This window comes from Parus major, chromosome 4 (assembly GCF_001522545.3).
Source record: "Parus major isolate Abel chromosome 4, Parus_major1.1, whole genome shotgun sequence".
Classification (NCBI taxonomy): Eukaryota; Metazoa; Chordata; class Aves; order Passeriformes; family Paridae; genus Parus; species Parus major.
Genome location: NC_031771.1, coordinates 43,701,435 through 43,716,735, shown reverse-complemented (window position 1 = coordinate 43,716,735; position 15,301 = coordinate 43,701,435). Strand labels below are relative to the sequence as shown.

The following is a 15,301-nucleotide window of genomic DNA, read 5'->3' as shown; positions in this document are numbered from 1 at the left end:
TACCATCCTCAAGAAACAGGGCAAACTTAGACTTAGTTAACTGAAATACACACTCCTTATGGAAAATTTGTAATAAGAACTTAGGAATAATCTCAAAATCTTTTATATGACATTCCTGGGTGTACTGCCCACTTGGACAGAAAATCATTTTGATTTTGCAATACAAACATAATTTTCTAGTTGTGTAAATGTGACATGGTTATTGAAAGCTGCTTATGCAATGTATTTTAAAGGAGGTCTCTAACTTTATGGAAAGGTGCCCAAAATACTAAGAGACTTTAAACCAAAAATCTTCAACTAGTTTGTGCCATTTAATGTTTGTGACTCTTCATCAGAAACAAGGTAGTGCAAAACCACCAGCATCATCATTCTGCACACCCTTACAATGTGTTCTTCAGTAGGTTCCCTCCCATTTTGTGGCTGGACACATTTCCTAACCTCTAACTGAACAGTTACAGCCTCACTTGTATTCTACCAGTTTTGGAAGGGTATTATGAACTGCAAAATACAATAGCCCTAAGACAAACATGAGGTTAGATAACATTCATGGTCTCATTTTATAGAAGGAAAAATGATGCAATGAGATATTAAGGTGAAAATTCTCAGAAGTAATGAATAATTACATCTAAGACACAAAAATCAGCATGTGATTTTTTTTTTGGAGAGTAAAGACTGATGTTATTTCACATGTTCAAAGAATAGCTCTTGTTGCCTTTACTTGTAGCTGCAGATGTCTCAACTGCAAATAAACTCCAGCTATAGAAATGAAGAGCCCAGTTAGACAGAAGTGTTCAAAGAACAGTAGAGAAAATTTTTATTCAAGTGCCTTGTTCAACATTGTCACTGCAATAGTGACAGGGTAAAAATCTCATTTCATATGATAATATCACACTTTCTCATAAGCCCATCTTTTTATTCCTCCAGTTCCCTGCCCTGTACAAAGCACTTCCTGATTTCTGCAGTCACTAAGCTCTACAGGGGCCTCTAGACACAACAGACTTCCCGGGTATGGAAGTACTAGTTCCCTGGACACCAGTGTATATCCCACAAATAATGATGTCAGGTAAAAATACAGTATGATAGCATAATCAATATTTTGTAATTCATCATACAAGAAAGGCTTTTAGAGGTTAGAAAGGCACCTTTAACTGATTGGTAATCTGACATTCTTGTAACTTGGCTTTTACACAATTTCCTTGATGTTTAAAAAGGAAAAGAGCATAAATAGCTCAAAAGGAACCATCTTGATTTGCTTTGATGGAGATCTCCATCAGTACAGAGATGGTACTAAGATAGCTGGAGTAATGGACTTCTATCTGTTAACAGCAGGAATATCTGATAATTTTTCTTACAGACCAGAAAAGATTCCAGGATCCTATATTCATTTCTGGGCTGTGAACAAAAGTGTGTTGAAGCACTTAGAAGTCATCCTGCCTCTGCCTCCTTAATATATCTCTGTCTTGTTCTGTTCCAAACCGCTTCTCCATTTCTGCACACCTAAACTGAACATTTTCCTGATTATCTTGTATGTTATACAAAAGCAAGAGGAAGAGTGAAATTAGTTTTATCGCAGTTTTAGCATCCAGCAGCAATCAGAAGGAATCCTTAGAAATTTTAATCTCATCTCTTGCAGTCTTCTAATAGGTGATGACTGGGTATGTTTGGTCCAGTCAGTGCAGTGTTCAGGGCAAGGAGAGCACAGACACTGTGAACAGTACCTCCAATGAATGTAATTTACCAAGCTTGTGCAAGAAGTTTTCCATAGGCTGACCATTCCATCCTACCTCCAAAAATTAGATTTCAATGGAAATTATAAAAGCCTTCTCTAATGCTGTAAAACAAACACCTCTGTTGAACATTAAATTTTAGTGTGTGATCTGGAACCCAGTGGATTTAGATATGCAACCATTTGCAACACCTTACTGAACACAGGCTGCATACTCAGAAACAATGTAAGTGTTCGAAATAAAGCAGAAGCAGAAGAAGAAATAATACCTTAAATATATGTCTGAAATAGGAAAAAATACAGACCATTCTCCTCAAAAATTATTACAAATGGCAAAAATGTTATTCTAAAGAAAAATGCTGGGAAATATTAATTACTGATACCTCTGTAAATAATTTACCCATTTATTAAAAAGTCATGCAAATATACACACACCCAAATTCCTGAAGAATTCAAAATGTTACGTAAAATGAGCCCAAATAAAATGGAAGCAATCCTTGCTAATAGAGAAACTTGCTTGTTTTCGTCCTTACCCAGAAAGGTTTACAATCTGGAATTGCTTCCAAAATCCTAGACTAAACACCAGTGGCAGAAAAAAATATTTTATTTTACCTGTGTTTGGTATACTATCAAAAGTGACTTTGAGGAGGCAAGACCAGTTATGTGCTGTACTTTCCAGCCAGATTACTGGAATGTCATCTACAGAAGATTATGTGGAAAGGTCCCTGGAAAACTGCAGAGAGCACAGACTGAAACAAACACTATTTTACCATCCTCAAGACTGACATCTGGTTGCATTTCAAGGTATAGCAACAGATAAAGCATTCTACATCTGTGAAAATGACCATGGAAAGTGCTGTCCATTTTTTCTAAAAAAGCAAAGAGGAGACCACATTTACTATCTAATGCTATGGAAGAAGTAACAGGCATTAAAACAACCAACAGGAAGTGCTCTTCATGCAATACATTGACAAGCTGTAACATTTTAGAACATGATAGTAAAATCATACATAGACTCATGTAACAAAGGGTAATTCTATTTTTTTAATAGAATAAAATCTATGGCAGGTCAGAAACTACAGAAAAATTATTGAATCTGAAGCAGATGGAAAACGCAGGAGTATTTGGAAAAGTACTGCCACATAGTCTTGGCCTGTTCTCCTTTTCTGGGCATTTCATTTTGTCAGCTTTTGGAGTCAGAATTGCAAGACAGACAGACTTTTTCTCTTACCCAATATAGTTAGAGTAACACAATGGAACACAGAGGAATCCCTGGATTCTCTCACTTTTAGATTTTCATCACCTGCTCCCTATACCATGTATGTAGCCTGCAGTACAATGTATGCATCTTGTTGCTGTCAGTTCTAGAAAGTTTTGATACTATGATCACAATCATAGAATTAGAAAAGCTGGCAACTCCTTACCCCTGTGAAATTGTTCATTTCTCTATTTCCTTAGGATGCAAAATCCTGTGGGAGAAAAAAGACAAAAGACCTTTTTCTTTCACTCAAGTGATGTGGCCTAAAAAGGCCACAAAAGAAACTCCAAGTTGGAAAAGAAACAGGCAAAAATCAGGAACACAGAATAGGAGAATAAAAGTCACAGAACACAAGAAACCATAATGCAGGATCAATAGAATTAAAGAGTGATTTGGTGGGGGAGATAGTTTAATCAGCCATGCGTGGTTCTTCACATGAAACATCACAACAATCCTGAAAAACATTTTGTTTGCCTCAAAAAATTATTCCACTATTGCTGTTTTCACAGCTGTTCAGCATCAATGTCATACATACACAAACTATCTCTCTCTCCTTTTCACTTCATCAAGCAAATGCAAGGACACGAAAAAAAAGATAATGTCTTCCTGATTTTAAAAGCTTTCTCTCAGAAAAATTATCTATTGGATGTATATAATTGCATTGCCTATAGAAAAGTAAATACCTGTTGCAATCAGATATTTGAATGAAGCTAGGGGTGACCTAATTGCAGCCTTCCAATACTTGAGCCTACAAGAAAGATGGAGAAGAACATTTTACAGGAGCATGTAGCGATTAGACAAGGGGAATGGCTTCAACCTGAAAGAGGGTAGATTTAGATTAGATATTAGGAAGAAAATCTTTATATTGAGGGTGGTGAGGCACTGGAACAGATGGCCCAGAGAAGCTGTGGATGCCTCCTCCCTGGAAGTGTTCAAGGTCAGGGTGGATGGGGCTCTGAGCAGCCTGGTCTAGGGGAAGGTGTGCCTGACCATGGCAGAGGGGCTGGAATAAGATGATCTTTAAGGTCCCTTCCAACCACAAATCTCATGGCAATGAAGTGCAGTTCAGGCTACTTGTGCACCACTTTTTTAACAGAAAAATACATTCATTTGTAATGCCTCTTTAGCAAAAAAAAAACAAAAGTGAACAATGTCTCATGATTCTATACTGTTATTTACATAGTTTCGTTGTATAAACAGTAGAAGTATCATATTCACTGCTGCTTTTGAAAACATTTAACAATTCAAATTAAGAGAAAAATAACTTGAGGGCTCTTCTGAGAGCTCCATGTTAATCTAAATCAGATTACTGTGTTGCTTTACTTCTCATTCAAGCTTCTGGGCATTTTTTCTGCCATGGGTTTAACAGCAGCCGTAATGTTGGCTCGTCAAAGCAAATAAAACAGCATAACAAGCATTGCTAGTTGAGAGAGAGATAAAAGAAGAGCTGAAATTTTTCTGTGAGCAGGGATATGAATAACAGTCCTCAGGAAGGTTTCTGTGATTCCTTCCCCCCAGAATGCATTATTGGTTACATGTGGAGTGGATGACTGATAATGCCTCCTGCTCACTCCCTTACATGCTCATAGCTCGTTGGACCTGTGACACCAGTTCAACCACTTATCTTAAATCTCAAAACATAAATTCATACAATTATTATTAGGGTAGCTGATTTTCTCATCTACTGAGTATTCATTTGTCATTTGTGTAAACAGACATCAGTCTGAAGGACATTGGCCTTCAGACCTGCAAAGTTTTCTCTGTGATTCAGAGAATGACTGAATGACTCAGTCATTTAACATTCAGATGTTTTTACTATAATGGCATGGCTTGTATTTTCCAGTACAATCATTACATCTGTGTTCACATCAGGAATGTATTTCATAATAGATTCCCCACAGTGGAACTGTACACTCAATTTCCAATGCTTGTGGAGCTAACTTTTAGACAAAGAGATAAATCTTAGCTATGACACATTAGTGTATGGGGATGTGGATACAGTATGTATCCACTAGACAATCCCTATTCTAACCAATAAAGATCTTTTAGGAAAACTGTTAATTGTGCCCAAGATAAATATTCAGGATTCTAACTAGAACGTGACTCAAGCCTGTTTTCTCCAACAGGGCTTGGAAATATGACATTCAAGGATTTTTTAGTGGAGTGATAATCTTCAGTTCAGAAAATGTGGAAGATATGGAGCTTTTAGCCACAATCAGACAAAAATAAACAAGATAAATCAAGAGAAAGTTTTGTTTGGGATTGGGGGATTGGGTGATACAGTACAAGAATCTGTGGAACAAACAGACCTTAATTTTGATAAACACAGGATATAACTAAAGATATAACTAAAGAAACAAAAGAAAATTACATGAAACAAAACATATTATATGTAACGCATATGTGGACAGGGAAGGATTCACTGCATGTAATCTGGAAGTACCAAGTCACAAATGAAACCACAGAGCTGAGAAATAAGCAGTCATATGCCAAGAACATGCTCTTGAAATTTTCAACTGAACTGAACCCTGAGAAGTGTAAAAAGGAGTTTGTGCTGAGCACTAGATGAAAAGGGATTAGAGCAGAGAATCAGACTCAGTTCCTTGGTTCTACTGTGGTCAGAGAATTATATACAATATATATTTAAAATATACAAACTGCAGAAATAAATATTCAAGAACAGCACATTTTACTTCTGTAGAAGCAGCCTTATGAACCCAAACTCTTACCTTTTTCAGTCAGAGAGGAATCACATTAGAACCATTCTTTTAAATAAAAATAAAAGTCAAAATATTCTCGACAGTCATAGAATCATAGAATTGTAGAAGAGCTTGGGTTGGAAGGCATCTTATTCCAACTCCCTTGGCATGGGCAAGGACATCTTCCACTAGACCAGGTTGCTCACAGACCCATCCAACTTGGCCCTGAACACTTCCAGGCATGGGGCATCCACAACTTCTCTGGGCCATCTGTTCCAGCGCCTCACCATCCTCACAGTAAAGATTTTCTTCCTAATATCTAATCTAAACCTACTCTCAGTTTGAAGCCCTTCCCCCTCGCCCTATCCCTACATGTTTTTGTAAATAGCTTGTCTCCATCTTTCTTGTAGGCTCCCTGCAGATCCTTGAAGACAGTTCAGTTATAGGCTCTCCTTAGACATGAAAACCATTCATGCCATTCATGTCCAAGCAGCATGCACAATGAAAAATTTAATTTTGTAAACCCCTTTTGTTTCATACACAACAAATACTGACAGGATGTCAGAACTGACAATAAGTAGAACAATAAGTGTCTCCATAGTCTGCCAGGAAGGAGCAGCAAAATCTCACAATTGGCTCTACATTTCTTCCCCTGGTGAGAAAAAGCAAGCTTCCACTGTGTACTTACCTGCAATTTCTGCAGTTCACTACAGATTAATACCAATTCTGCCATACAGATCATGGAATAATCAATAACCAGGCACTATTCTTTAAAGCTCCTTCTCTAGCAATACTAAATATATTATTTCAGCCACATGGAAGTTTCGTAAGTGAGAAAGCTCTTCTGGCTTAATCTAAGTTCAGCTATTTAGATTTGGTGGGGTTTTTGAACACTCTGACCAGCTATAATTTGTCAAAAATTAAAAGGCATATATATATTATACCTTATATTCAGTTTATGTACCACACAGGCAGGAAATCCAGGTCTTCAATATTCAGTTGCTTTTTCAGAATTATACCTCATTCTATGGTCATGCTCAATTAATGATATGATAGTCACCTATTGCTCATGGCTAATTACTCTTCAATGTGTAAGCCTTTACCATACTTCTGTATATATTTATGCTACAGCTTCTTACCTTTATTGTTATTTGAACCTGCCATGAAGACAAAATTATGGTACTTCTTATTTCTAAAATGGTTATCCCTATGATACCAAAGGCAACAACAAACATACGGCTATTTTAGCTCACCCTGTGAGCTAAAAGGACACTTCTACTCCCATTTTACATAGAGAATTTGAGTTACAGCAAAAGAATATGCATTTTATGATTACTTGCTTACTGTTTCCATTTGGAGAGATCCATTAGACCTAATTTTTTCAGTATAGATATCATATATTTTTGTAATACACTTAAGACACTGGTCCCAGCAGATTTCACAACAGCAACATGCACAAAATACCACAGGACTCTATCATAAAAATTTGTGGACACTGTTCAATTTAACTGGAAATCATTCAATTTTAACAAGACACAATCTTTTGGAGCTTTCCCTATCTCAGCCAATACAAAACTTCCCACAGATGAAGTTAGGTGGGGACAACAGCCTCCTTTATTTCATTACTCTTCAAAAAATGTGCCATTAGAGCTGGAGAGAATCCAACTGGTAAAAGACTTTGTCTAATAATTTTAGGCAATATCATTACGTATGCTCAGGAATTGCAAGAAGGTAGCCCAGCACACATGAACTATTTTAATTGTACCATTAACTAACATTCAAAGAAACAACATATAACCTCCCTGATCTTTTAATGTAGTTTTGAAAAATAAATTCTTGGGGGATTTTAATAAAAAATTGAAAAATAGTTTTCATCATACTATATTTTCCTGTTTATTGTCACACAGAAGTCATTAACAAAGTTAGAACCCACAGATAGACTGTACAAGCCTCAGTCTCTTCATCTCACAGAATGCATATCAACAACAGAGTCTCAGATGCTAGCAAAGGAACTCCAGCAATGGGGTCAGTGAGAAAAAAGTCAGGCTTACTGCTTTCAAAGGTGTGATCTCACCTCTAGATTTGGATCTAGAGAACACAGCACCTTTGAGGAGATGGAAATGCCTTGGTTTTAGAGACTGACTGGAAAGCTGCCCAGTGGAAAATGACCTGGGAATGCCAGTCAACAGCTGGCTGAACATGAGCCAGCTTATGGCCAGGTGACCAAGAAGGTCAATGGCATCCTGGCCTGTCAGCAATGGTGTGGCCAGCAGGACCAGGCAGTGATTGTCCCCTGCTGTACTTGACACTGGTGAAGCCACACCTGGAATTTTGTGTTTAGTTTGGGGCCCTCAATACAAGAAAGACATTGAGGTGCTGGAGCATGTCTAGAGAAGGGCAATGGAGCTGGAGAAGGGTCTACAGAGCACAAGCCTTATGAGGAGTGGTGAGGGATCTGGGGTTATTTAGCCTGGAGAAAAAAAAGGTTCAGGGGAGACCTGATCAGTCTTTACAACTGCCAGAAAGAAGGCTGTATAAAGATGGCAGTGAGCAACAAGCAATATGACAGGAGGAAACAGCCTCAAGGAGCACCAGGAGAGGTTTAGATTGAATATGAGGAAAAATTTCTTCATGGGAAGGCTGGTCAGCCACTGGAACAGGCTTCCCAGGTAAGTGGTGTAGTCATCGTCCCTGAAGGTATCTAAAAGATGCATAAGCATGACACTTAAGGACATGGTTTAGTGGTGGATTTGGCAGTGCTGAGTTAACAGTTGGACTAGATGACCTTCAATATATTTTTCAAGATAAAAAATGATTCTATGACTTTATGCGTGAGTGTATAAAGACCATGGTTTTTGAGAAATTTACCTCTTGATCAGTTTTGGGCTCATTTTTACTGCAAAAAAAAAAAAGGAGATACACTTGAAATCTGGCCTATGTATCAGGTTCCTACTCCAAATAACAAACCCATATTTACTAGAGCTAACAAACAAAAAGTCAACAGGTTGTATTCATTTCTCCAAAGTAATCTTCTTTCCTTGAAACAGTTTAGAATTTTTGATGTAAAACAAAAAGGCCTCAGATCAACACAGAAATCAAATCTGAAAAAAATCAGCCTGAACAATTAAAGCACTGCAAACTATAATCAACTGACAACCAGACTTTATCACAGTAATAAGATGGAACATAGAACAAGAAATAATACTTTCAACTCAAAGCTTTTTCTACACAGAAAGAAAATACATTATTAAATGAAAACTCATAAACACAGCATAACAGTTAAGAATGGAAACATACACTGCTTTCCTTTTTCTTGGTGTGGTGAGAAGCATACCCTTGTAGTGGTGTCATTCTCAGTTTTGTTTTGGAATTGAGAGCACTTCAAGAAGTCTGGCCAAGAAGCATTTACCATACCCAGGACTGGTTCACAGCCTTCTTTTGCTGCCTCACAAAATGTCCTGCAGGGCAAGAGGCCTCGACTAAACAAAAGAGACAGAGAAAAAAATTAAAAATTATTATTACTTTAGTAGGTTGTGAACACTTTTTAGAAAGAGCAAATAGTAATAAGCATTATTGGCAAATTTTGTGTTTTACAGAGCTACACCCATACCCTTACAGTGTTTAAATTTTCAACACTTTATATCTACATTACTGCAGAACCTTCTGCAAAATGAAAATGTGCTTTATTCATAACCACTCATAATGCCACAGACGATCTTTTTCCTGATACGCTACATATGTCTTTCTCTGTATGTCTGACCCTCAGTTGTACCTGCCCATCTCAAAACCATGGCTAGAATTCCATGTTCAGTCACAAGTGGCCTGAACTGAAGAAGTCTATAGTACCCAAAAATACACTAACTTAGTGTTTCATTTTACAGTATAACAGTATTATACAGTATAGAGAATAACACGACACTTTTAGCAACTGTGTGACATGGCAGCAACCACAAGAAAGGAATAAAAAAGCCGCCAGAGCTGACTGACTACAATGTTAATGAAGAGATTGGTGTAAAGCAAAATATTCACTTGCGTAAGTATTCTTAAGTTGGTATGGTTGACTTTCTCTGCTTAGTATCTAAAAAGACAAGTGTGCTGCCAGTGTTGTTACCGAGTTCATTACATACTCTGGTTGGAACTACTTTTTAAAAAAGGTGTCTTTAGAGATACATTCTCCATGTAATGCTAAGGACTTTTACACAATGCACTTCATATGCTGAAGTATTGAACTTATCTCAGAAATAAGTCAAGGAATTTATCTCTAAAATTGTCTCTAGCAGCTTCCTGAATGGCAGATTATTTGCTGTCTGTAAAGAAACATATATATTCTAAATCAATACTTTTCACCAAATTTTTTATTGTGATCTGTTGCAAGACAGAAAATTTTTGCACCAAAGATCACCTATATGGCTGTGTAAAAAAACAGGAATTGTTCCATATGATGAGAGAAGAGCTGCCACTTACTAGTTCTGCGCATTGTGCTGGAAAACTAAGTTCATCTGACTAGTAAAGGGTCTTCAGATAAAGATGTCCTAGAACACTTTTCTTTTTTTTTTTTTTTTTTACAGTACCTATTCTATATGGAGAGAAAGAAAGGGCATAAGAGCTCTTAAGCAGCCATCATTGCCTCCTGTCTGGAGCCTGAGAAACTCCTTAAATAAAGAGGATTTGAGAGGGCAAGTGACTGTCTCCAAACATTTTATAGCTATTCCTTCTTAGCCAATATACTAATAACACTTCTGGTTTGACAGAAGCTCCCTAATACAGAAAATGCCAAAAGAAATGCTGCTACTTACTACAGAAGACACTTGAGTTTCAAAATATCTGTAAGAAATAACATGTCACAAAGCTAAAATGGAGTACTGATTTGACCTGTTGGTGAGTAATAACACTTTATTTTATTCAATCTGATAAGCTTAATTTAACTTTCTGATCATTTTTTACAAAACCACAAAATATGCTACAAAACTGCATTACAGTGAAAAGTATTGCAAGCAGTGATTCTACCTCATTCACTGATGCAGTGGAGCATACTCAATGATCACAAGTAGTAATTTTCAGACAATACATTCTGCTAAGTTTATTTTTTGCTCTCAAAAAAAAGTGTTATTAGGGACATTAATTGATTTTAACAAGCCTTTGACAGAGATCTACTTCAGTTTATCACAGTTAACCAATCTGTACACATGATTTCTACGAATGGGAATGCTATTTGAAAAAAATCCCTAACAAATAAAAAACAAAACATAAGGAGTTCTTGAGGGCTCTCAGACAAAGTTTCATACAAGTCTGGAGTATTTGATATGATCTCTGTTTTTCCTGACCCACATCTAAATCATTATCTTTCAAAGCACCACATTTCAGCTATAGCCTGACATTTAGCAATCAGGCAATAGTATTATGTGTATGTGAATTTCTTAAAATGTAACTATAGCAAACTTCCATCTATATTGTTCCTTGTTTCCAGAGGTCGGTCAACATACTGAACATTCATTTCAATTGAAATTTTAAGAATAATATTAAAAAGTTACATCAAAATATAACTATCCAGAGTTACACATAAGAGTAATTGTTGTATCTTCTAAAAATGTCAGGAGCAATTTTTTTTCAGAGGATCTATCTGCACATTGAATTCTTTACATCTATATGAGAAAAAACCCACAAATGTAACTCACCTCATTTATTTAAATTAAGCAGTCCAGCACTTGAATATTACGCTGCAAGGTGAATGTTTGGATATTGTATCTGATTTGCATGGCAAGGTTCTTGTAGCGGGAGAAATACAGGGGTGGCTCCTGTGAGAAGCTTCCAGAAGCTTCTCCTGTGTCTGACAGAGCAAACTCCAGTCATATGCAAGACAGACCCACCACTGGCCAAGTTTGAGCCCATCAGTGATGGCAGTTGTACCTCTGCAATATTTAAGGAGGCAGGGAAAAAATCCTGTGCAAAGGCAACTGCTACCAAGAGACAGGAGTGAGAATATGGGAGAGAAGCAACTCTGTAAATACAAATGTCAATGCAGCAGGAAGGCAGGAGGTGCTCCAGGCACTGGAGCAGAGATTCCCCTGCAGCCCATGGGGCAGCCCATGATGAGGCAGCTGTGCCCCTGCAGCCCATATAGGTCCTCAGTGGTGAAAATATTCACCTGCAACCCCTGCAGGACCTCACTCTGGAATAGGTGGATGCCCAAAGGAAGCTGTGACCCTGTGGGACCCCACATTGGAGCAGGTTTGCTGGCAGAACTTGTGAGCCTGTGGTGAACCCACACTGGAGCAGCCAGTTCCTGAAGGACTGTACACTGTGGGAGGGACCACACTGGAGCAGTTCATGAAGAATGATAGCCCACGGGAAGGACTCATGCTGGAGAAGTTCATGGAGGACTGTGTCCCATAAGAGGGACCCCATGCTGGAGCAGAGGAAGAGTGTGAGGAGTCCTTCTCCTGAGAAGGAAGGAGTGACAGTGACTATGTGTGGTGAATTGACTGCAGCCCACGCTTGCCATCCTCCTGCACCTCTAAGGGGACAGGAGGTAGGGAATTCATGACCAAAGTTAAACACAGAAAAAGGAGAGGGATGTGAGGAAGCTTTTTTAAGATTTGGAGGTCCTTTTCTGATTACTCTGCTCTGATTTGATCAGCAGTAAATTAAATTACTTTCCCCATGTTGAATCCATTTTGCCTATGACAGTAGTTGGTGAGTGATCTCTCCCTGTCCATATCTCAATCCATGAGACTTGTTCTATTTTCTCTCCCATGTCCAGCCAAGCAGAATTTGTAGTCTCTAAAAAAACTCTGACAAATCAGAAAACATGGGATTATCCAGCAATTACTGCAATATTTGGCCCAGTTTCAATGTTGAGTCATGTGTGCTACATAAATTAAATATTTCTGGATAATTATCAAGTTTATTATTGACTTATTGCTTAATCTGCTGAAAGATGAAAATATTATTAGAAGTCTTTATCTTGATTAGTCTTATTTACAGCTACTCAGAGACCAATCATTTTAAAAATAAACTGGCAGGTGTATGGAAATCTTACCATAATTGATTTGCACCAGTGGCAGGCATGGAAGCAGGGTATAACATATTAACATGTGATTCTGCTCTTCAGGATATTAATAGAAAAACTCCTGAAACTGGAGTTTGATGAAAGAAAGAAAATATGACATATTTTTATCTCTGTGGTTGGTTTCTCCACACTCAAAATGCACGCTTCAGTAAACTCAGCTGCACAGAAATACCAACATTAAGACTGTATGGCACTAAAAGAGATAGAATCTTCTTTATCATTTATTGAAAAGCACATTAAGGGTAGAGAGAATATATAAGGGTTTTAAATTTGCATAAGGCATCACTGAAGAAGCTATTTATCAGAAGTTTTATATTAAATATGCATTGAACAGGTATATTCAATACAGCATATACTCTTATGTGATTTTAAGTTCCCAAAGAGGTTAAACACTGCCTGAAAAAGATGATCTGACTTCCTTGTCATAACGATCACCTAGCATTCACTTAAATTTGAACTCAAATTGCCTGATTATAACCCTACAGGGACCTACTCCTTATAACACAGAGATATTTTACACTTTTAGACTAATTTTTTCAGAATTTACTCCTTCTCTAATACTTCTCTTCTTTCCAATCACATTACCATGCACAGGGCTCCTCGGTAGACTCTGTTTCTTAAGTGGCTGTTTCGAGTATTAGAAGTTATCAAAGAAATATACTACAACAAGCGGTAAGGAGAAGGAAGATCCTCATGGTGACTGTTTTCCTCTTGCTGCAGAAGTTACCACATTTTCTAAGGTTAGCTCAAGATTCAAGTTAGCTAAAGGCTCTGACTCCCAGCCTCAGCAGACACTGAGGGCATGTCTTTTCTGGAAGCAGCAGCCCTGTATGCAGCTTGGTTCCTGAATGCCTGGATCTGGTTCTGTGCTACTTTCAGTTTTGCTGTTTTTAAGAGCTGTTCTTAGGCTGTATAATAAGAGGGCAAATAACAGATTCAACTGAAGAGTAATGTGATCCAAAAAAAGTGCTTTTTTCTCATCTGGCAATTGATTGGGTCCTCCAAAAGGATACAGGCAAGGAAAGAATAAGATGTCAGAAGAGGGAGAAGTAGAAATTGTTAGAGCCAACAAAACCATTAAATTAAATAAAATAAACAATTAACCATCCTGCAGGAGCTCCCCTTGCAACCTGGTAAATACAAAACTATATCTAGTGCTCATTATTATCTGTGGCATTTATTTGTGTCTTCACAATAGTATCTCCATTGGTAAAAGCACTGCTCTAGACATGCCCTGTTGAAAAATTTATTATTGCCATTTTACATGTTAAAACAATAGAGGGTAAATGATTTGCAAAAGGCTTACAACCAAGTTGGTATGCCAGAGCTGAAAATACAGCACGAAGATCACTCTGAGAACACACCATTGTTGGCTGCATCTGCTAAAGGTCACATTTGTGGCTCAATAAACAACCTGACTGCAGGCAGACTGCTGAACATTTTCAGCTACTGCTCGTTCTCATTACTGTTCCTTCCCCAGCTTCATCCCTTCATTTGTTTCAGGATAATTTCTTCTGTGGCCACACAATAAGCTGTATTCAGGTACTGAGACAAGTTAAAAACAACTGTAGGATATTTTCCTGTATCATTCATACACAGGCACACATGCTAAGAATGGGGATAGATCTCAGCCTTGGGGCAAAATAAATTAACTGATAATACAATTGTGAGAGATTGTTGGAGCAGGGAGGATGAGCACATGGACAAACTGAAACATGATGAAATTACTGGAAGAAGAAAACCGAGATAACTCTTTATTTCTACGGCCCTGAAATCAAACAAACTGAAGTGATTAGCTCACATACCAGCCTTTGTGAGTTCCAATTGTCTTTAATATTTTTCATGATATTCTAACAATAAAGACTTCCAGAGAATATAAATGTCAGAAAAATAAGTTTCTACAGAAGAGCAAAAGCACACACCCAGGATTACAGTTTTCTAGAGTGACCATTCTTTTGAAATCTTTCTCAGTACCCTCTCACAGTACTCCAGTATGGAAAACAGCACAGTCACTGATAGTTTTATGAGAAAAACTCATAAACCTCTCAATATTACTTCTTGATGCATGGATTTATAAACAAATTGGCTGCTAATGTTTCACACAATCAGTAAAATGATGTATTTTTATCTTTTATTATTTGGTTTTCATCTCTAAATTGCAAGTTCATTTGATAGTTTGAATTTTCTATTTTATCTCTAGATAGGGTTGAAATATGAAATTTGCTTCTTTGCATAATAAAATATGAATAGAAAGCAAGATTATTTTAAATTTTAATGATTATCTCACTTGACAAAATTGTGTTGGATCCATGCAGCAACATTTAAGGATGACACCTCAATTCCATATAAAACTTTGTAACACTCAAAGCAGTGTTAAAAGTGTGGGAATTACCTCCCACCTAGTTTTTTAGCTTAAATGCATATAGTGTTTTCTCAAAGCACGTTCCTGTGTATAAGTACAAAGATGCAAAATTACCTGTAAGAGGATAGGACCCACAATCTGAGAAACTTCTAACATCTTAAAGAAGAAAAAAGGCCTCAGAGGTGAA

General features: G+C 37.4%; 1 protein-coding gene across 3 annotated transcripts in view; it reads right to left on the bottom strand.

Moving 5' to 3' along the window:
* The window catches only part of CORIN (corin, serine peptidase), a 119,208-nt gene that overhangs the window by 47,494 nt on the left and 56,413 nt on the right, over positions 1-15,301 (bottom strand). For all 3 annotated transcript variants that reach the window (XM_015625331.3, XM_015625334.3, XM_015625332.3), the window contains one exon: positions 8,981-9,162. In XM_015625331.3, coding sequence (XP_015480817.1) covers positions 8,981-9,162 — 182 coding nt within the window. The remainder of the gene's footprint in view (positions 1-8,980; positions 9,163-15,301) is intronic.